Here is a 24,542-nt window from a genome sequence, read left to right as displayed (position 1 = left end):
TCAGATAGAAGACAATAATTGGACAACAATTATAGGAAATACACTTACTATTTTGAGTTGCAATAATGACAGAGAAAGACAATTCAAAATTTTACACAGACTACATTACACACCTCTACTGAGAAGCAAGCTTGGTCTCAGCTCTTCTAACTGTAATAAATGTGACACAGAAGTTGGTACATATGCACATATGCTTTGGAAATGTACAAAGATACAGGTGTTTTGGAATGAGGTGAAGAATGAGCTGGACACCTTGCTTGGATATAATTTGAACTTCTCACCTCTCCAGTGTGTACTAGCAGCTAAGGTATCCAGTGCAAGGATCAGATACAATGCCAAATTGGTTGGAATACTCTTATACATAGCGAGAAAGACTATACTCAAGCTTTGGATTCATAGACGTTCCTACACTGGATGATTGGTACAGGGAGGTAATGACTGTGGTTACTCTGGAGAAACTGACTTATCTCCTCCGTGATAACATGGAAGGGTTCACGAAGGTATGGGAACCAGTCTTAGATACAGTGGGCCCTTCTAGACTGCGCTTCAATGTACCTTATTGAACGGTCGTGAATAACAAAGACTCTGGTGACCTGTAATGTACAATCATGTCAAGACTGTGGTGTACTCGTTTTGTCTTTTTTTTTTAATTATTTTTTGTCTGTGCACTGTAATATCCGTATTGTGGTTGTTTTCCTATGTTGTGTTTAAACAAGAAAAATGTGTGGTTCTATATACATTGAATGGCGATTGTTCAGCTGTGAAATGTCAGAGCCTCAATAAAAACACATCGAAAAAAAGGAAATAGGTAAGCTGCGACCACGAGACCCGTTTCTGAATTTGTCTATATAGTCTATACACAAAGTATGTCAAAGTTAAATAATTAATTCCGACAGCTCACTTCATTATGAATCAGTATTTATTAACAATCAACATTTCTTTCATATTTTAATCTCAAACATTGTTTCTTAAATAACTACAGTACATCAACGGACATCAGTTCATTTCACTTGCTGTCACAAATATCAAAGATATTTACACACTGTACAATATATACATTATGCACAGGAGGCATGTATACACAAGACTTGTGTGCTTTTCACAGATTGATTAAAGCTCACATATGTTTGCCACAGCCTCAAGAAAGAGACAGGAGGGAAGTTGTCCAACAGTTTCTTAAAACAATACAGACGACAAAGAATATTAAAAATGGCACCATTCTTACAGAGGGAGAAGCCTAATTTATAATTTGCATGCTTTTTTTTTGCAGTAAATATAAATTATTTTTCAGCAAACGTCTCCTGCATGCCTAATTTATGCTTTGTAGTTCGTAGGCACCGCATGACCTAAACACTCACAATGTGTCGCAGATGCAACGAGTTGAGCTTGGATATTTTAGGGTGCACGTTAACATGGCATGGGACAAAAGTATACATTGTGCTTAAGTAAGACAAATAATTAATTAGGCTTAGATGGCACATGTCTACTAAGGGCCAAAGCACCCTTTAGAGGGAAATAAACATTGAGGAAATGTGGCAAATAGATGACATCAAAAAAACATTTCCCGATAACCCTGTCGTCAGAATCAACATGTAACATTATGTATAACATATGACTGCACATGTTCCATATCCGAGATATGAAACCGTCTTTTTTCCCTATGAGATGAATTCAGAAGTAATCTAGCCATTCCTTTAACTGCACATTGATTTTGAAACGTTGACACACAACGCACATACAAACGTCAAAAAATACAAAATTCAACTAAATCCCCAACCTCCTTTTTTTTTTTTACATTTCTTTCCTTCTACAAAATGATGTGCTTCCCTTTCTTTAATGCAGATGGAGGGGAGGGGATTAGCTTCGATAGAGGACATGCATTTAAAAGGCCCATGAATTTTACCAATTAAAACGGTTTTCTCCAACCTTTGAGGCTCCTCAGATTAATACATACATAACATACAAGTCTCCCCTCTACTTCATTCAAAACTTGCTCATTTGGAATAAACTTGGATGCCTTGAACAGGTTAAATACTGTGGAAAACGCGACCTTCCAGCAAACGTGAACTCAAAAACACTAAAATCAATACTAATAAATACTTAAATAATAATATCAGTTGCACTTACGGATCCGCTCAATAAAGTAAATATAAAAGACAATAATCCATGTCTGGTCTTCAGTAGCTGTGCTATAAATGTAAATGTTATTGTTGCTTCATTCTGTCAAGTGCTTGACTGTGCAAAAAACTACTGTCCTATCTTAGTGGTTTCGATACAATGTTAGGGCAATTAAAACTACTAGTGAGCACAGCTTCTACACAGTGCAACCACTTCTTTAAAGACCAGATAGTTTACCATCTCTCTCTTGAGCAAAGTCAGTAGGATGGGGACAGGGAACTGGACGTGCGCACAAAAGTAATTGTTTGAGCTTGTTCTAGAGAAGGGCAACGGAATTATTAAAAATGTCGATGCTGGATGGGTACCAACCAAAATATGTTTGCAGCTTGGTTCCATTTAACCAACATTAGAAGGCCATATTGAGTATCAGATGGTCTAAAATGATACAAATGCCAAAAATAACAAACTCTTTAGAAATGGGAGAGAAACACTTCCAATAGACTTAAAACGTGTTTTATAAATAATCTATCAAAATGTATCAGAATTTGTGAAATTTGTAAAAAGAAAAGTAATGAAATTATGGCATCATTACCATTGTTCAAGTTCTCATGTAGGCCCGAATACACCTCATGGAGTATTTTTAGTGCAGTACTCAAGGTTGTGAATTTCCAGCATGATCTGTGATAAGGTGTATACAGTATATGTCTATTGGGATAGAATAGAACCAACGTTGGCAGTGACCACAAAATGCATCGACATCACAATTCAAGATCTTGTGCAACTTTAACCAAAAAAGAAAGAAAGAAAATAGGCCAATCTCAAAAGCATTTGTAAAACTCCCAACTAGTACTTTGTTCAATGTACAAATAATGTATTTTTTTTCTTTTTCTTTTTTTAAGTTGGCAAAATTGGCAATAAACGTAGATATGGTGGCCTTTAGACCGTGTCACAGTTGAAGAGAGTCAGATATGTATTCCAGAAAGGCGATGGCCAGGCTTGTTGCCATGACATTACGTCATTAAAGAAAGATCTGAAGACATTTAGGAGCAGCAATGTTATTGGACAAGGCAGTGTCACTACAATTCGACAGGTCCACGTCCATTGGTCCCGCCCAGTGCAAATGGCAGTGAGTCACCCGATTGGTCCATGGGTTTAAAAAAAAAAAAAAAAAGGTTCTAGGCAATGTTGGCCAGCTCTGTCGAGTCTGTTTCAGAATCTGCTTCGCTGTCCCTGCAAGAACACAAACGTTTCTTTACTATGGGATTAGCTAAATAGGCGAGTAAACACACAAGCACCAAACTATATAGTAAAAAAGAAAGAAAAAAAGACAATCTACATGCTCACAACGTGCCGTGATGCGATGTGTCGTGAGCTCGCTATTTTTGACATGCGACACCGGTGGGGAAATAAATATAACAAATCAAGCAGACAATGACAACAGCCATACCTTAGTTCTTGGAGCAGTTTGCGGTTGCCTTGCCTCCTTTCCTCATCAATTGGATAAGAGTAGAATATAACCAAGCCAATCAGAATGAGGATGATGGGCGCAGCGGAGACCAGCACTTTTAGGGTTATACCGACCGCCTCTGGTTGTGAACAGCCTCGAGTAATGTAGCCTGCAAAACTAAAAATATGATATGAAAACTGTTATATTACATCATCGTAACTTAAACGCAAAGCATCCAGGAGGTTGAATGAATATATATACAGTATATTTTTTTAAATCTCCCAAAAATAAGTCTCCTGTCTTGATGGCAGACCATCACATGACAGATCAAAAGGCCATCATTCTACAGTAAGTCTAAACATGTGATGCACGCACACTATCCTATTACTTTACTCATTGAGATGAATGGGTATAAGAAGAACTTTGAAGTGGGATTTGTGTCAGACTTCAGTTGGTTAATGGCAAGACCTCCCGACTTGTTTTGAAGGATTAATGGTGCAGATTTTGGGTGACACTGTGTGTGTGTGTGTGTGTGTGTGTGTGAGAGAGAAATAGTGAAAAGTAGCAAAAAGTACAATTAAAAGTGACGAGTCGCATGAAAAGTCAAAAATGTATCTACAAGCTCACAATGTGATGCAAGCTTATAGATCTGCTCTTTCTGCCTCTTTTGTGCAACACTGTAATACAAAATATGAAATGGGGCATTCATTTCTGGAAAAAATAAAAGTAACAAGGTTTCGGCCCCGACAGTGATGAGTGACTTACTCTAAGCTCAGGGTAGAAATGCCCAACGAAACTCCAGATGCAAATTTGGTAAAGAAGACGTAGAATGAGTAGAAGATGGCCTCATGGCCGGTGGAGTCAGGGTTGGCCACCTTGAAGTCATCGACCACATCAGGAAGCATCGACCTACACGTACAGAGAGAGACGCCATCAGTAAGATCACACCATAACCAAATCTATAGCTTGAACAAATGGAGTCAGCATGCGTGTGTGCGCGTGTGTGTGTTTGTCACCGACTGACCATGGCAACAGGAATGCTGCGGCCACGCTCACTCCAGCAGCAAAGGAGACGACGTATGTGACATACAAGTTGCTCTTAACACACACCACCAGAATCATGAAGGGAATAACAGACTAGAGAGAGAGAGAGAGAGAGAGAGGTCAGTCATTAAACGAAGTTACTTCACCAAAGCTTACAGCATTCTTACAGACACCAGATTGCTTGAAGTTACCGTAATGTCACTCTTCAAAATGACTAGAACACTACTACAGTAGAACACTGTTAAAACATAGCGAGTGGTCGGCGGGGTAATATCACTGCAGCCTTACCGTAGTTCCAACAAAAACAGCTGTCTTCTTCCCAAACCGAGTCAGGAACCACTGCCAGAAGGGGATGGTCAGGGTAGCCGAGAGCTGGAGGGGAAATAAAGAAAAACATTATTTTTTAACTGGTTATCCAACCATTTTGTTGACAAAAAACAGTGACAGAACAGCACTTAGTGGTTGTGGACAGGGTTCCACAGAAGTTTGTTTTGGGCTTTTTTGCAAGTGAACCCAATGCTCCATGTTATTGTGATACAACTACTAAAATGTAGTCACAGAGGGACATTCAGGTGTCACAGCTGCAACAGCAAATATAAGTCTACCAAAAGTGAATCAACAAATACATTAACTATGCAACCAACCAAGTCAAGTATCCCCCAAAGGGATTAGCTGTCATTTGGGGCATAACAATACTTCAAAATAATACTTCCAAATGTGTTGATGGAATGAAGAATATGTGACCTCTCAGAGGCCACTCACAACAGACCAGACAATGGAGAGAGTTGTATAGCCCTTCCCAAAACAAATCCTGGTTCAATACAATGGAAGGTTCAGAGATCAGTATCTCAATGACATTAGTTAGGAGACAGGTACCCTTTGACCCCTGATGGCGCAACTAATGACAACAGTCCTCTGTGTGCCACACTAGCTTTCCACATTCGACTGTGAACTGTGGAGCATCCATCCATCCATCTTCAACCGCTTATCCGTAGTCGGGTCGCGGGGGCAACAGCTCCACTAGAGAGCTCCAGACTTCCCTCTCCAGAGCAACATTAGTGACTTCCTCCTGGGGGATCCCAAGAAATCCCTCCATCTGCGCATTGGTCTGCCCGGGGGTCTCCTCCCAATGGGACGTGCATCGAGGACCTCCATAGGGAGACGCCCGAGAGGCATCCTAATCAGATGCCCGAACCACCTCAGCTGGCTCCTTTCCAGGCGAAGGAGCAGTGGCTCTACTCCGAGTCTCTCCCGCTTGACTGAACTTCTCACCCCTCGCCAGCCACCCGTCGGAGAAAACTCATTTCGGCCGCGATATTTCAGTCATGACCCAATCTTCATGACCATAGGTGAGAGTAGATTGCTTGGTAGACAGAGAGCTTTGCCTTCTGGCTGAACTCTCTTTTCGTCACAACAGTGCGGTACAGCTGTGGAGCATAATTATAGTTAATGCTGCAGATATTCTAAAAATGTTAAGTTGTATGCCATTTAGATAGCATGTCGATTAGAGTACTTTAGACAGATGCTAGGTGTTATTTACCTAGTATCCTAGTTTCTCTGAAGCACTAAATTGTTCTCTTACTTGTTTACTTATTACGCGACTATTTGCACTGTTGACATGGGTTCAGGCCTTTTAGACACACTAGATACGAGTATCTGCGATGCCTACCAGGGTCCCCCAGGGGGACATGGTTGGCCACCTTTTCCCCCGTACAACACCAACATTCACTTCACTGAAAGTAGCCGATCCACAAGCACACAATGTTAAAGCAAACGCCTCACTGAGTTTCATCAATGGGCTATATGCACACAGAATAACTCTTCCTACTTCCGGGCCACTTCCCTATTTCCTTCACAGGCTCTGTGCCATTTAGTGTGCAGTGGTTCTTAAACTTTTTAATTTCAGGGACCCCCATAACTCTGGGAGTGTACAAATGGAAGGTTCCAATTGTACAGAATAGACCAGAATAGAACTGAGCCTTCATTAGTAATATCGGTAACACCTGTGAAGGAAGTAGGGAAGGGGCCCAAGTTCTTTCCAAAATGCCATGTGTGCATATAGCCCATTCAGTCCAGTAACTCCAGTTCAATTTGCCGGGCAGCAGGCCCCAAGAAAAAAAGGTCACCCCCTGGCTAGCAACGTGCCCTGGAACGTGCTTGTCTTCCCAAAGTGCCTCAAAGCAACAAACAGAAACACATGGTCCTTTTGTTTGTTTCCATCTGATGAGCCTCCCTCCCTACCGCCCCTTGTACAATGTTTCATTTGTACACCCTCTGCTCTTCCTGTGCGGCCTGGTATTTATCCACCCTCTGCTGTTCCCGTGGACTCCCTATTGAGTTACAGTGTCTTTCGATTATCTAATGCGCTGGAAAAATAACGCCTACCGTGCCTCCGGTTTAATCCGACCTTTTCCCATGGTATTCATAACAATAACACGTATCATGAGGACTGTTCAGAAGTCAGCTTGATGGCTCTCTAACATTAAAGTTGAGGATTAGGGTCACTGGCATGAGATAGAGAATTCACAAAATAGTCAATTTATTAAATTAAAACTTCCATCGCTGAAAAGTCACCCTCTTTGACTGTGTAATCCTTTCCATAAAGTAAAGGATCAGTGCTTCAAATCTGTTCAACCTCGCTGACCCAAAGACAGTTTCTCAGCCTGTAAAGTTACAGTTTGGTAGCTCGCAGCTGAACGCAATACCTGCCAGGATCCTGAACGCTTAAGTCGATTGACCGCATCTGTGTCACTTTAGCGTTTAACCACATTAACTATTGTTTTATACTTTAGCTACTGAGAAATAGCAGATCTACAAGCTCATAGAGCTTGTAGATCTACAAGATCCTGCAGATCTACGAGCTTGTAGATCAGTTTTTTTTATTTTATTATGAAAATATGGCACAAATCTTTTAATATATATATTTGTTCACAGCAAACAGCTTTAACTCATATCTTTGCTTCTTGGGGTCCCTGTAACTAACTATTTTGAGATGCAGATCGGCAGCCAAATGCCTATAATGGAGGCCCTTGACATGAATAGATTTAAGAACCAGATATAGAAACATAGGTTTTCCGGTTTTCCAGAAAACAGAATTCTCTCCCCTGACTTAAGAGAGCCAATGAAAGTATATCAAATCGAACAAAAGGACAGAGACTGTAAAAATGCCAATTCCCACAGCTGAGCAGCCCAACAGCTCTGCTACTGTATGTCTCTGGTGTCAGTGGGAATGGGCTGGCATTTAGACCTGCCAGTCCCGAGTGGTCACACATCACAGTAGCCAGGAGCCACTGGCTCTCACTGGGGAAGTGACTGGCCTGAGAGAATTGATGTCTTCCTTTGTTCATGCTAAGATAATGCTTCTGTTTTTCCTCTGGGTTGATCCAGGGTACATACTGTATTGCTGACAAACTTGGTCGGTACTGTGGGAAACCGTGCACTTATCCAGTTTGTCTGCACTGAAAATGTCATTGTGTGTGTGTGTGTGTGAGAGAGAGCAAAGAGGCTGTGTGCTCACCATGATGACCAGTAGAATGTTCTGGAAGTCATCTTTGAAGCCTAGTGTGTAGATGCAGAACGTTGCGAAGTTCCCCTCCAGAAGCTGTATGATAGAAGCACAGACGTGTTCAGTAAATTGACACACACACACACACACACACACACACACACACACACACACACACACACACACACGGCAGAAACTGTCAAAACGCTCCAAACATTTTACACAAGAAGTGGCTTAGCCCATAAACAAACATACTTTACATATACACACACTCACTCAGCAGCCCTTTCCATATCCACAGAGCAAATCTGGCATGCTGCCTTACGAAGCTTTGGTTAGGTTTTACTACTATATAAAACTGTTCATTTAACCCTGAACTTGTGGAAATGGACACATTTTCACTGTGTATTGAGTGAGGTCACAGTGAAGCGGTGCTATGAAAAGCCGTAAGCATGAATGCATCAGTTATGCATGTGCGTGCGTGCGCGTGTACACGCTCACCATGAAGGCTAACGATGTGAAGAGGAAGCCCATGACCAGTTTGACGTAGGGTCCATGTCCCATCACCATCCTTATGCCCTGGAAGAAACCCATGGGCTTGCACCGGGGACGACTCTGGGCTTCTGTGAGGGTCGGGAAGAAAAGGAGAAGGGGACAAATATGAATTATATGAATTTCTTTTTCAAAATGTTTCAGTTTCTTTTAAAATCGTAAAGAACCAGCAGATCTACAAAGAAAGTTCTTTCACTCGTTCATAATTTTCACGTGCACGCACACACACACACACACACACACACACACGTTTGTAAAGTCCCTTCGCTGTCTGCGGGACTTTAGAAGCATAGCAGCTTGACAGTCGAAATAAAGGGTGTAAGTTAAGGGATGAGTGTCTTGCCTTTTTTCTCTCTCACTCCGAAGAAGAGAACGATGGCACACAGAATGTAGATGGAACAGATGGAACCAGAGGAGATCATGTAGGCAACTTTCTACAAGGAGAAGCAAGGTCAGAGTCCAGAGTTAATTGATAATTTATACACACCTACTATATACTTCATACACTTTACCCCCCTTCCATGTGAAATGTGTCCTCTGCATATTTTAAACCATCCTAAGAATTAGGAGCAGTGGGGTTAGTGCCTTTAATACAGAACCCAGGGAGCAGTTAGGGGTCAAGTGTCTTGCTCATCGAGACTGTGGAGATGCCACAGACTGTGTTTTTATTTTTGTGTGGCTTTCGCCTTTATTTTATATTTTGTATGGAGGGACAGACAGTAGGCTGACAGGAAATGGGGAGAGAGAGACGGGGGGGAAGACATGCAGTAAAGGCCGTCGGGATCGGGAGTCGAACCCGCGGCACACTGCCAGACTGGATTGCCAGCCAAGGTGCCTTTTGATTTGATTGCCAAATGGCCTCCCTCCACCTTCTCAGCTATGGCCGCCCCTGTCGTCACCATGTACTGTTGGCATTCTCATGTTGTGATTACGAACACAAGTTGAGTCACCAGCGGAAGTTTAGATATGGATGAAGTGCTCTAAGAGTGAGTGAGTGAGTGAGTGAGCGTGTGTGTACCGTGTGCTCCAGGTCAGGGTCAGGGTCGGTAGAATTGGCACCGAGCAGGGAGGAATTACTATGGAGACAAGGTGCATTGGCCATGCCCACTATCTGCCCCTGGACAGCTGTACCAATCAGAGTGCCCAGAACCTCCACAGTCATCCCTGGTGTGAGGAGAGAAAAGGGGGGAGGGGGTTAGGTCGTTATACAATGACCTCACACGACCTCACATGAGAGGAAGTTGCTCACAAACTTTAAACAATGGCCATTTGCGTTTGAACATCCTTTATTGCTTTAACCGTGCGGAAATGTTTCAGGTCATGAACTCACTAGTCTGACGTGGCCAGATTGTTTTCAAATTGTTTTCATACAGTCTGGAGCACTGAAACTCTGATCATGAGTAAACGATAAAGCGGAAGTGAAGCCTCCTCCCCACTTCGGTTTCGTCTTTACAGTCACGCAGATTAATCCTAATATAAAGCGAAATCATCTAAGCATAATAACTTGCTGCCTAGCAGTAATAGAAATAAAATAAATATATATATATATATATATATATATATATATATATAGCATTCGGAGATGGTGGAATAGTTGTCTGGCTATCATCACACTTACTGTAAGCGGTGGCCGAGTCCCTCTCCTTCTGCTCTGAGCTGATGAACATGGTGAGGGCGGAGTAAGGCACATGGAAGCACTGGAGAGAACACAGGAGAAGATTGAGATCAAGACTGAAAATGTGCTTTTGAGTCAACCATGTGCAGAGCAGAACATTGGTTCATTATACACAGGACAAGTGAAGGTGCAAAAGAGACTCAGGGCTGTATTTTGCGTGTCTTAAGTACCAGGTCTTATTCCCTAACTTGAGTAAACTAAAGACCTGGAGGCGTGGTCAATGCTCTTTGGCCACTCAGAATAGCCAAATGGCATTGATCACGCCTCCAGGTCTTTAGTTTACTCAAGTTAGGGAATAAGACCTGGTGCGTTTTTACTGGTTAAATAAGGGTTAAAAAAACCGTTTGTGTGTAGGGTGGAGTGTATGTTTGTGTACAGTGTGCGTGCATCTCACTCACAGTTTGTAGGGTCTGGAAGAGGCAATAGAACACCAGGTACCAGATGACCTTGCCGTCCTCAAAAGGGGGAACATACCATATGAGGAAGTAGGTCAGCACGGCGAGTGGAGTGGACAGCACAATCCTAGAAGAGATGACAAGAACACTCAACACAGTGAGTGATCAAGAACGTGACGCTACTCGAACACGTAATGCCAGCACAATAAGACAGTGAACAGAGGCAGGCCGCTCATCATTACATAATGATGTTGTCCCCCTAATCAACTCTAGTGTTGTCGTCATTCGCTTTGAGCCAAATGGCCTCAACTCAACTCTGCAGTTCTCAGATCTCACAACAAAGCCACGCTTGAGTGAAACAGCTTGTAGCGGCACAGAACCATGTCATGTTGTTATAATTGGTAAGAGAGAAAAGGGGATGCAAACTATTCTTGGAAGGGTTACAAACGTGCATATATGTGTGATATTGAGGTTAAAGTAGGTGTGCCTAATGCCACGTTCACACTTCACACTGGCAGATGCAAAAGATATAAAAAAGTAAAGCTACACAGTGCATCTGTAGCTTTGTATCTGAAGTTGAAACCAGCTCAATGTTTTTGTAGCTTTTTCAGCGGCTACAACCTACGGATGTTTCTTCATGTCGCTGGCTTCCATGGAAAATGAATATTAGTCTGCATCTTTGCATCTGGCCGTGTGTCATGAATGGACCTCCTGGTCTTTCACCTTAAAGCACAATTATATTTTGGTAGAGATTGGGGTTTTGTAGTTGCCTTACAAAAGTTCAATTTTGTAGTTACCTTACTAAGTTCAATTGTTCCAAGAAAGAACTAACTTATAAGCACATCACGTAGCTTTCTTCCCTGAGGTTATACTGCAAGTGTATGCCCGAAATTGGTTCAGGAGAGGCAGTTACTTTAACAGGGTATGTCCAGTATGTGTTTACTTAGGAGGTATGCCAAGAACTTTGAAGGATACACAATGTTGATATGAGTGAAAGCATGCCGTTCTAATCATCTCACCACTGCCAGCTCTTCGCAACTCTCCCCCCACCTAATTCTTCCAACTAAAATGGAAATATCTGTAGCCACTTCCTGCCCTACAAAGCTTCTTCCCGTCCATCGCCTGAGCTGTAATCAGCCAATCAGATGAAAGTATGCATGTGGGTTACTGGCAGACACCACACATGCAGGAAGTGCAGTGTAATTCCTCAAACAGAAGTTGCATGGGCGTAGAAACCATCAGCCAAGAGGATATGATGAAATTGCCAGGTCAAATAAGGAAATGAAGGTTGTAGTGTCTGTGTCTTATTTTCCTACAACCAACCTGTACCCTGATCCTTCATGACGTAGAATACATGAACAGTCATGGCTCTGGCATGTTGTGAATAACGTGCTAATAATAAACCAGGACAGACAGACCAGTGCGTGGGTAACACCATGTGGTAGAACAGCCACCGTCTTTCAAAGCAACCCTGATTTCAACAATTAATTTCCCCCCGCGTGTCCAATCCCTTTAGACCAGTTCAACGTTTTTGTCTGCGGACCCCCAGAAATGCGTTGGCCATGTCTCTCGTCTATTTAAAAAAATATATATGCCCGAAATAGGGAGGCTATGGTTAATGTGTTAATCAACCAATCATAAAGCCTGGAACTTCATCATACGACAGTGCCACACATGCTGAAAATAGCCAATCACCAAGCTGAGCTACCATATCCAGTTTCAGCAGCCTTTAGATGTATTACTTTACTTTCACCTGTGAGTGAGATTACAGATCTGGTACAATGGGAGGCATGGTGTGAGTCAAAGCTCCGTAATGCATGTGAAACTGAAGCACGTGAGAGGGGGAGTGCCCTCTGGAGGTAGGAGCTTCAAAGCCTATCCTTATCAAGGGAGCGGCGACCAGTAGCTATGATTATTTCCATGGCCAGTTTCCTCTCTTTGTAGATCAGATATCTTCGGCAAGGACAATTTTGTAGAGGGGAAAAAGGAGGTGGCCTATTATAAAACACGGGGGGACACCACGATGTGAAATTATAGATATGCTTTAGACTAGTAGAGTATGCTTTAGAGTTAGACGTATATAACCAGTGGCAGACACTAATGTCAATCCTAGCATCACATTTCTGTTTTCTAAAATAGCAGCGCTGACTAGGAGTCTGGCTGACTTTTGTCCTAGTCACTAAACTAAACCCCTTAAGTGACAGCCTCAGTTCAAAATGAAGAGCTCTGAGGTGTTAAATTGTGCAATTAAACACTGATACGGTATTTTTATGGGCCAATTCCGATAACGTCACAGTTTCTCTCATGTCTGTGCGTTGACCTAATCTCTCAAGACAGATTCGGAGCTCCGCGACTAGGATGTCTTATTTTTGTTTTCCTATTTTTTGCCGATAGGCATTGACCTACTTGCACTGTATGTACTACTTGCACTGTATGTATACAACAGACATGTGCATACATAATCAATTTGGAAAATTGCTCTAGCCACGTCACCTTTTGTGGTAATGGCTGTATATTGGCTGAGGGCTTAAAAAGTGAGAATAAAAAGTGAGGACAGAAAAGTGAGGACGCCAAAAGTGATTGGCAGGAATGTGATGATGTATGATGATAAGAGCGCCCCTCACTTCACACAAGTGTAATTTGTAATTGGACAAATAGTTTTGATGCATGGTGAAAATAAAGCTAGGTATTTGGCCACTTTATCAAAAATATTTGTTTAAGAAATCATATTAAACTGTGTCAATCTCATTGTATAGGCCTTTACATGCAAAAATTGCATAATTGTTGCCAAAAACTACCAACAGGAAACCTGCAACCCATCATTTCAGTCTATATGCCGGTAAAGTCGACTGCAATAGTACATTTCATTCACATGCTCCCTCTCACTACATGAACTGTAGTAACCCCTTGGATTCCTCACACATTCTATAAAGTCTACAAGGGCCCTTGCTGCTGGAAGCTGCAACACCATTGGCTGAGCCAGGTGGTGTGTTGTGGGTTGGACCAATGGGAAGCAAGCCGGAGCCGTCTCTCATCACCCCTCCCCCTGCTCGCTAGTACACACTGCTTCGGAAGACAGAGGAACTCCTAACTGCATCCTACTCCTCCCTGCCTAAGGCGCAGCTCAAACACGCATCATGCATATCTCAACATAAACGTTGACTGCACAAACTTGCATGCGATTCTTAACTTAAATGTCATCTGCTCTTTTCTCCAGTGGGACTGATCAAAACCACGAAGGGACTGAACTCACCGTTGGCTCTCTCATCATTTCCTCCTAGGAGGTGGACCTCCTCCTACTCTCTTTCTAAAGAAAAAACAGCCAGATTGTATTCAAGATTCTTTTCCCTGCATGACCCACTTTCATATCTTAATGCCATCTTAGGATAGTGATGACATCTCTTCTACTTAACCCTCTCCCACGTTGCTACTTGTTGCAGTTGCGATTATGTATGCACAGCAGCGTAACATCATCACGCATTACATCATATTCATTTTTATTTATTTGACAAAATATGAAAGTCCTGCAATAAGAAATTGCCTAATAGTACATTATACAACACAGGTCTCAAAGGGGGGAAAAAGCTTGGGTATTTCTCTGCAAATGAACACAAGTTCACAGGAAGATCTTGTGTTCCCGTGTGCAAGGTGTTTGCTAAATGCCCTCCAGGGAGACGACACAAACTGATTATGTCATTTGTGCCAGAGGCCCACCTGCTGGGACCTGGGTCCCTCTGCACCCAATAAAAGGTGACTCTGAAGGGGACATTCCACAAGTGTCTTGGGATATGAACAGGAATGCTGTCGCACCCCCTGCGAGTAAACGGAACATTTTGCTCTTTGGGAGACCTTCTGGTAAGCGATTATTTAACAGCAGATACCTTATCTTATTTTGGGGGCCTGGTATGTGTAACCAACTTCAACCCAAATAAACATCTAGTCTAGAAAAGCATCGTTATAGGCCTACAGTTTCACTTTCACCAGAACATTCTTCATCTGCCCCTTTCGGTGTCCCTCTAGCTTTCCAATTAGATCAAGCAGCTTCTAAATGCTTCAGTGTATAGGGAACGCTACTAGGAACTTTTACATAATCAACAGTCCTCACTCCCACCCTGTGCCTTACCACCGTTCTCACATAGAGGGTCATTGACACCCTAAACATGGACCAAGAGCTGCACACAGACAGAACATGTGTAGTGAACATGTTTGACGATTCAGGACTCAGGGGATATAGAATATGCAAGCCACTACAGTCCAAAAGAATAAACCCATAGTCAGTGCAGGCACAGACATGCCATCCAACTAAGGTCACTAGCAGTGGCCTGAAATGGCTGTGGCAGCGTTATATATAATCACCCCATTCTCTCTCCACCACAGAAACACAATCATTACACAGTTGCAGGAAAAGAAAGGGGCATTGCTCCAGGCAATGTAACGCTCAAACAATGGATTTCGTCAAAAGGGATTAAACTGAACAGACTACATTTAAAAAAGAAAAAAATAAGGAAAATAAGATAAAACCTAACAATTATGCATTCAGTAATTATCCAGGCCAAACAATGAGGGTTATCCTTTTCATATATTTAGTCTATTTAAAACAGTGTTTTCCCATATACAGAGATAAAGTCTCACGCTTTTGCAAAATATTCTTTCTCAAAAGATGAGTGGGAGGAAAGTAGAGTGTATGCTTGCTGTGAAAGCTAGACCTTCTAGCAGGCTGGGGTTATATTTATCAACACCATGTCAAAAGGCTATACTGTGGGAATGTGCAAGACCTCCAACCACTCTATATTAAAAACTTAAGACGCACAAATAGCCAATTGTAAAGGGATTTTCTTCACATTCAGGTTTTAGTGTTAAATCTTGGACCAGTGTACAGAAAGCATATTTTCATTAGGATATTTTATTGTTTGCAGAGTTGCAGTAAAACCTTTATGGTGTGTGTGTGTGTGTGTGTGTGTGTGTGTGTGTGTGTGTGTGTGTGAGAGTGTCAGAGAGAGAGAGAATTATGGATGCATTGTGTGGGCAATGAGGAAGAGGCAGGACAATAACGGCATCAGTATGAACCAGAGTAACCCATCAGGGGCTGACGTTAGAATTTCTCATGGCACGAGAGAGACCCCACCCCCGCACGTTCAGTGGACACTTGCACATCAGCTGAGAACACCCCATATGAGCTCTGACTCACCAAGCTCAACCATATGCTCCGCCTCTGGGAATTACAGAGGAAGAGAGAATAGTGGGCATTCCTAGAGTCACACACCTCTCCTCATTGTGTTTAGGATATCATTTTACCTCCCCGTCAATGATATCCTTTTCAAAGCAGGGTCTTATTAGGGACCCTTGAAGGGGTTAATTCACTAGACATTTCTACAATACAAAAATAATACAACTAACATTATCGAGTATATCCCACTTTAAAAAAAAACGAATTTAATTTAAACCAAAGCATATTTCACAGGGTCCATGACATGAACAGGTTTCCAAACTCCTGTAATAGGGCACCAACAGTTGGGGGGGGGGTTGTTGTGTAATGTGTACCTACCAGGGCAGCATGCGTCCCCAACGCGTCCATGGGGTGCGGGAGACCAGGAAGCCCACCGTGGGATCCGTTATTGCATCCCACGCGCGGCCCACGAACAGGATAACGGAAGCATGCCAGGCGCTCACCTGTGATGGAAGGGAACAACATTGTATTTTAGTGAAAATTATCTTTATACCATTCCCGTTTCCTCCCAGCACCCAGACAGCAGGGACGGCAGTGGCTCAGCGAGCAGATACGGCGGCAATCTGGTACCCGGAAGGTTCCCAGTTCGATCCCGACGACCATGCTGCCTTTGCGTGATTGCCTCAGCCGTCAAGTGTGTGAATGTCGACCGCATTAACATTAAAGAATGACTTATTTTCTGGATTAACATGAATTACTGTACTTCTTTTCTATCAATTACTACACGGCCTTGAATTCAAGGAGATTTTTTTCGGATTTCCTTATGAATTTCCTTCATTTTTGGGGTGAAGTATCCCTTTAATGTATAAGTGTGTGTGTGCGCATTTGTCATGTGATTGGCTGGATGTGAGCATTGTAAAGCCTATTTGAGTGGTCTGAAAGATTAGATAAAGTGCAATATATACATTATCCATTTACCCCTTGTTTGCTTATTTTCATTCATTGCCTGGCACTCCTTAAATAGTGGCCAATTGTAATGTCAGTTGTTTAGGAATTTAAGTCATTCTTCTGATGCGTTCTGAGTAATATATTGTCATAACTACATGGAGGTACTCACAATTTTCTGACTCAAAAAACCAGCCATACCTGTTGCTATATAAAACAACTAGCCACTCCTGACATCTCATTTAAAAAGAATTACTGACCGACAGACAACTCATGCTTGGTGGTGTTGCGTTTATATCCTTGACATTTCTCTGATAAACATGCAGCATGTGTTTTTCTTTCATGGCCATCTAATAAATCAAGAGAAAGTCCAGTACGAAACACTGGTAAGGAATAACTTAGCTCCACTGGTTTATTAATTCAACGTTTCGATCACTGGGATCTTCTTCAGGAATGATCTAATAAATCAAATCATGCCTTAATATTAGGCCCATTTATAATTCTGTATTTTAGTAAGATTCAGAATGTTCTATACGTATAATATATGCAATAACCAATGTGCACAATGTAGGGACAGTCTGGAAAGTCAAATGTGAGAGTCAGGTCCAGCAGCAGCTGTGGCCCTCACTGAGGGCCCCTCAGCGGCTCGTGTTCTGCATGTCCTCTCTCTGCCTACTGTGACGAACAGACCCAGTGAAAGCCTGTGTGCAACGACAAATGCGAGACCTCTGCACTGTACAGGCGGCTCCATGCTGTGTCGCCCAATTGACTCATAATCACTGAGCGGTCAGACAAAGCTAGCCCCTGGGAAGCCGTCAACTCACAACGCCGTCTTAGTGTTGACCGCCAGATCAGCGCCAAAGCTCATTAAAGGCAGACCCACCAAATCATACTACTACCCCCCCCCCCCCCCCCCCGCCCCGTACCCTCCTATCCCTGCAGACTTTTTCAACATAAGCTCCTGTAAGCTTGTTGGGTGTTACAGTTTTGAGCCCTGTCATGGAGTTAATCAGCGACACAATAAAAAGGAACCTGTTTTGCCTCATCGTTTTTTCAACGACAATGGCCCTATTGTATAGAGGTGCTACAGAATGAGTGTGTGTGTGTGTGTGCAGGGAGGTAAAAAGATCCATGTCCAGCCATGTGGCTATCCGAATGCCATAGATCTCTGCCCACGTACTGAACCGCGGCAGGACAGTGTAAAGCTGGACAATAATGTGTGCAGTATATTGCCAATTTTGAGGGCCATTAAGGACAAATGGGTGGCTAAAGCAAACGTTTTTGTCGCTCACTGAAATAAATGTCTGAAATCCAGGTTCCTGTTATGAAAGAACTAACATGGAAAGTTATGGTTACAGAAGTGCACACATGGATGGAGGATACCGACTCACCTGAGCCACATCCAGTAGGTAGATCTGCAGGAAGAAGCCCAGGGCACATCCGGTGATCTGGTAAGGCGCTCCACCAATGGCATAGCACAGTTTATTGCAGACTGACAATCTGTTCCTCGTCTCATGCTGAGAAAAGAAAGAAAAAAGGGAAAACAATGGGTTAATTAAAAGAATGAGAATCATATAGGTGACTCGGTGAGCCTTCTGGAAGTTAGAGCTAGAAACGCAACTAGAAAACAGGAATGTAATATGTAATATGTGATGAGCTGCAAACAGCCCTCGGTTTGCACTTGTGCTTGAAAACATTGGACAGGCGAGCCATCCGACCAACAGAGTGGCTTATACTAGTGACTGCAAGGTCACAGCTTAAAGGCTAGACTGTTATGTGTATTATACTGTATGTGACTGCTTAGCTTGTATAATAACCTATATATATGCCTAATAAATGGGCTTGACTCAAGTTGGGAGTCATAAGGCAGCTTTATCCAAATGTAGGTTAATATGGAATGCTTGAAATGCCCCAAGTATTTCTAGCGGTTAAGAGGCATATTTAGGCTTAGACTTTAGCAGAGGCTTGCTATAATGATCCTTGAGTAGCTTAAACAGCACAGTTGACTGTTGCAGGCTCATCCAAGACAAGTTGTAATTTCAAATAATACATTATCTCATTATGTGTCCCTGTTGTTTCAAGTTTGATATCTTACTTCACTTGTCCAGTTTGATATTGAAAACCACTTCCCCTTTTCTAAACAATAATTTCTCACTTTTCCACATTTTCTTTGGATGTCCTTCATGCACAATATGACCTAAATTGACTGAGTAGTCTAGTTGGCAACAAGGCACCGTGTAGATTTTTCAGCTCAGACGAGTGGCTACTGCTGGGAAAACCACTAACCAGACAGCCTCGCATTATGAAATCCGTGACCCGCTTAATTTCTCCACTGGGTGCCTAATTTTCTCCCCTAAGATGAGACGTTTTGCAACAGCAGTGCCAATCTCCGAACCACTTGTGCAAAGGTTACTTAGAACACACAAAACAATCCTCAAGAGAGTCTGGGACGGGTGAGGGTGCCCTCACCACGGATCCACACACCTCTGAAGCGAGATGACAGGAGCTTTGCTCTTACTTTAACTGGCTCACCGCCTTAGAGGGATGCCTGCCAGTGTAAACCAGGACTCCCAACCACTGGCTCTATGGCTAACAGCCAGTCCAGGGCCATGTAAACACACCCTGTCCCCTGTCCAATCAAAAGACCTCCCTGTGTTTTTGGTGCCGTCTAATCTGTGGCGTGCTGACCGGAATGAACACCAATAGATTGCTGCTGTTCAATGACGGACTGGCAACTGTAATAAAGAGAAAGGTGGGCTGACCATTAAAACTTTAGAGAACTGAGCCCTGTGTATTCCATACAGTATGATGCCCTTGTCTGCTAGTCACATATTTACATTCTTGTCAAGGTCATGAAAAACACACTCTAGGAACAGGGGGATAGAGCCATAATTCATATCTGATGAATGCCCCTAAGGCCGAAACGTTGTATTGTTTTCCACTCTGTTGTAAAATAAAAAAAATTGGGAGCTTTTAAAAAAACGGTGTTTCTTTTCCTAGAGCTATAATTTGACACCATTTCTTATAGTGGCTGAGCATAAAAACACCCTCGTGACCACATGTGAATGAACCTCTTGAGATGTTAGAAAATGCATTTCTGTTTAGGTGACAAAAACACTCTGACCGATCGACAACTTGTCACAACAGTGAAAGTTTCAAATTGCAGAAACAATACACAAGAGCCTAACCACACAGCCTGGTGATTCAAACCAAGTGTCGCAACAGAATCTTAGTCCATACAATGTCTCCACCTCATTCTCTGGACATTGTTCAGTAGGAGTGCAAAATGCAAAGTGAGTAGTGAACAGTTGGACAAGTATATCCCATAGATACTTTGCAATTAATCCCTAAATAAATGGCTCTCCTACTTGCAAAATGTCAATGTAGCAACCAAGTGTCACTCATGATGCAACCATGCCATGTGGGAACATGTGTCATGAACGCCACCTAAGACTTGTCGACACCTTTCATTAATGCCATAAGCTGAAAATACACGTTCTTACATAGGCCTAAGACATTCCTTCAATGGTAGTAGTAGAGCAGGACACATTGGACAAATGGACACTGTTGCATGTCCACAATCCCACATCCAAAACTAAGATGCTCCTCTTCAAACACATGGGAGCTTTCTGTGTACAGGGTACATGCACTAAAGAAATTAAGGAACAATTACATATATGCAGAATCAGTAGGCAGCTTTATCACAAGACGTCCTCTGATAAGAAATTACAAGTTATTGGGGTGGTTATTAAAAATAGTAAATGGTTTGAACTTTGAATACATTGGACAGATTAGATTGCTCCAGAGATAGCGAGTGGGGATTTTCACTGAAATGAAACCTCAAATCAACGGCTTGTTGATTTGAGGTTTCACAAAACTCAGATGAGATATGAATTACAGGGGAACCTACACTAAACGGCTGAAGGACACGTAGCATTGCTGTCTGCTGCAGCTGCTCAGGCACAGCCTAAAGACAGACAAGCCTATAATTGGCAGCAATGATGACTGGCTATCACCTCACCATCAAAATAAAAAATAAATATAAATAAAACGAAAATTAAAATAAAACTGAAGCAAACAAAAAAATATATATATTGCAAGTCAAGTCATATATTGTCATATCAATATTGACTATCTGTCAATAATATAGTCTATATACAATTCCATATACAAAGGGCGGGCTGCGGTGCTCATGATTGTTCTGATTAATTAGCCAGCTGTTATGTTTAATTTCCTCTAGTCTAAACAAAGAATGACGCGGTGTAGATTTAAATGTATCAAGAGCGACGCGTGGCGAGTCACGGCACAATACATGTCAGCTCGCCCGTATTTCATTCATTCGTTCACACGTTGATATGATAAATCGTCATTTTATGAACCAATATTTCTGAATGCAGCCGATTGTCTTTGCCTATAATACAAAGCCGCTTTCAACAAATGAACAATGAATGAACTTACCTTCCCAGCAAGCTTGATGCCATCGGAGCAAACCGCCGGTTTATTCAATAAACTCGTGTTGGAATATTTCTCGGCTCCTTCTCCTTTGGCCATAACCACGTTTTGACTTCAACAACGGTAAAAGGTTATCCGAGTCTTATATTCACGAAATCGACGAAAATCTGCACTTTCACAGATATTGAACTGGATCAATTTGAACACTGACTCTCTGATCTGATCTGATCTGATGATGATGCCAGTGCCGGGGATGTAGTAATTTTGTACTCGTGTTCCCCGCCCCTTTTCAACAAGCCATTCACCCCATACTTCACCACGCCCCACACCCACCAGGCAAGGGATTTAAATATACTGTAGAATCCCATAGACTGGAGGGACTGTATGGTGCTATGATTGGTTAGGTGGTTGTCAAGGAAACCCTCGGTGGAGGTAATATAAATAAATACATACCGGTACATACATACATACATACTGATACATACATACATACATGCATAGTTGCATACACACACACACACACACACACACACACACACACACACACACACACACACACACACGCGCACACGCACACACACACACACACACACACACACACACACACACACACACACACAGTACACAAAACTATGTTTGACAGTCGGTTTCTTTGGGAAATAGAATTATTTGATATTTTTTTTAATGTAGACTAGAACCCATGTTTACTTGTTTGAACTTTCAGTAAGTTTGTTAGATACATCGTTATGAGTTTACACAAACTGCATGAATTGCTTGAGATGGGTGCATGCATGGTTTACTGCCTTGCTCAAGAGCTAACTTAAAAATGTTGTGAATTTAATGTCCTTGATTCACTTTCTCCACCTAGATTTTCCCCAATATGTGGAGTCAACTTGCATTTTCTGTTTACACACACATACTCATTTAATTTGAGCTAATGCGGCTGCAATTCATGGCCACCCACCCTATTCTGATTGATGATACTTCACTATGCCTCAAAGTCACCATTTTGGGACTTTACATTTTAAACCTTTTATCGGGCTAAATGCCAAATATGCAAAAAATGGTCAGTTCCTTGTGTGTGATATAGAGAAAACAGTAACTCTTTTCAAGCAGGTTTCTGGAGTCTGTGTACATGCTTTATGGTTTTCTGTGGCTGAAGTTTAGCCATTTACTTCTTTATTTGCCAAGCGTGAGAGGCTAATGTACGTATATATGTTCCCTTTTTAGCTGAGCACACACACCACGCAGCCTACAGTAGACATACATCCTGGGGTATAGCGGCAGTCTGAATACTCATCTGTGTGTTACAGTGAGGGTCCCACACATTTGCCAGAGGCTTATGGATACACACATACATACACACACTTGCAATTTTTCCATAATATTTACTATACATAAACAAATATAGACACACATGCTGTCACACATACACACACACATGTACATACACACTCACACACACTACAGACACACACCCCTAACCACTTTAACTTTAAATCTTTGCGGTGGGAATGTACATGATCATTGGAGCGGAACTTTCCCCCTCACCTTATTCAACATTCGATATTTGAACCAATATAGTAATCTGACCACATATTATACACGTGGTGGATTAGATTAGATAAGACTTCACAAACGGGGCTGTTGTTGGTGTCGTCATGTCTGGACATACTGTAGACATGGACGTGTACAGAAGTTCACATGCATCATAAAGGCCTGATAGTGTCACTTTTACCCCACTTGTCAAGAAGAGCCCATGGTGTTCATTTTGAAAGGAAAATTGGATTTAGTTTCACCATGTTCAGCTGTTTAACCTTTATGCTCATTTGTACATGAGCTTCACTGCTGTGTAAAGATGCATGTTGTTGCTGTGAGGAAAGATAAGTCCAAGAAAGAGGAGCTTCAGTTAATTTGCTGGTGATTATTCTTCAAACACCTGTGTTGAATTATACATAAATGCAGATTTTATGTGTGTGAAAAACACACCCATACCGACAAACATGCACCCACAAGTCTCCAGAACAGGCTGGCTGAGCGAAATCCTCCTCTATACTCCCTAATATCTGTGGGTGAAAAGGCATAATTGTGTGTGTGTGTGTGTGTGTGTGTGTGTGTGTGTGTGTGTGTGTGTGTGTGTGTGTGTGTGTGTGTGTGTGTGTGTGTGTGTGTGTGTGTGTGTGTGTGTGTGTGTGTGTGTGTGCGTGTGTGTGTGCGTGCGTGTGCGTGTGTGTGTGTGTTTTTCCACCAATCAGTTGCAGGTGACATTCCTCTGTCCACTGTCTCATATTGCATAATTAACTCTGCTGTCAGGCAGCTATTAGGTAATGTAATGTTTTTAGAACATCTCCAAAGTGACTGACAGTTTGAGAGGATCCAACAGAGTTAGGAGGTTTAGTCAGAAGTGCATTTAAATACTTTTAATGGGTTCAATATTTGGAAAACCCACACACAGACGGAGGGTTCAATAGCACTGATTTATAAAAATTATAAAAAGTGTGAAAAATGGAACAGCTACGGTATGCAGTGATTGAAGATTTTAAAGGAGTTTAATAACCTGGTTTTGTGAGGTCACATGCAGTAGCCTTGGACCTTATACAGTACAGTACCTCAAATGAGTCCCATGCAGAGGACATTTGTGCCAAACGTTTCTTCAAGGAATGGGCTCTATGCACACAGAATAACTCTTTCTACTTCCAGGCCGCTTCCCTACCTGCTTCACAGGTGTTAACACCCTCAATGGCTTCTGACATACATACTGTAGTAGGGGCGAGGCTTCCATATCTCTTTGTTTGAGTGGCACCGAACACAGAAGCCATGGGTGTCTGGTAACTGACAGAATTACCAGTCTGGTAACTGCCTTTCTGACAGAAATACCATCTGATTAATGCATTTCTGATAGAAATACAGTGTGATAAATTAAATAGTATGTATGTCAAACATTACTCTAACACTAACACTACCACCACTAACCCTAACCTAACCCTAACCTCACAGGGAACGGGAAGCCACGGGTGAGTCTTAACCTGGCAACGTCTAAAACGTTACTTTATCAGACTTTGCTTTTGGCACAAAAATAGTGGCATAAGTAGGATTCGAACTCGGGAGATATGGATTGAAAATCTATTGCCTACGGTGCCATGATGCTACAAGCTGACTGAATGGGTTTCTGGGCTGTGGTAGAATGACAACGCACAACTCATGTAAAAAGAAAGAAAAGCCCCAGCAGGGGTGATCAGCTG

General features: G+C 42.3%; 1 protein-coding gene across 1 annotated transcript; it reads right to left on the bottom strand.

The window, feature by feature from the left end:
* Positions 1-911: 911 nt before the first annotated feature.
* On the bottom strand, positions 912-21,516 carry mfsd2ab (MFSD2 lysolipid transporter A, lysophospholipid b). Its single transcript, XM_080788072.1, has 14 exons — positions 21,307-21,516; positions 18,240-18,365; positions 16,282-16,406; positions 10,740-10,863; positions 10,285-10,363; positions 9,685-9,830; positions 9,010-9,100; positions 8,616-8,737; positions 8,127-8,210; positions 4,898-4,981; positions 4,590-4,702; positions 4,331-4,474; positions 3,566-3,742; positions 912-3,348 (listed from the first exon to the last, which is right to left on the bottom strand). Exons 1-14 carry the CDS (start codon positions 21,397-21,399, stop codon positions 3,294-3,296), a joined length of 1,563 nt encoding a protein of 520 aa, XP_080644198.1. The 5' UTR covers positions 21,400-21,516; the 3' UTR covers positions 912-3,293.
* Between the last annotated feature and the right edge of the window lie 3,026 nt (positions 21,517-24,542).

The sequence above is a fragment of the Protomyctophum bolini genome (genome assembly GCF_963924005.1).
Source record: "Protomyctophum bolini genome assembly, chromosome: 17".
Lineage (NCBI taxonomy): Eukaryota > Metazoa > Chordata > Actinopteri > Myctophiformes > Myctophidae > Protomyctophum > Protomyctophum bolini.
This window is presented reverse-complemented; position numbering and strand designations above follow the sequence as displayed.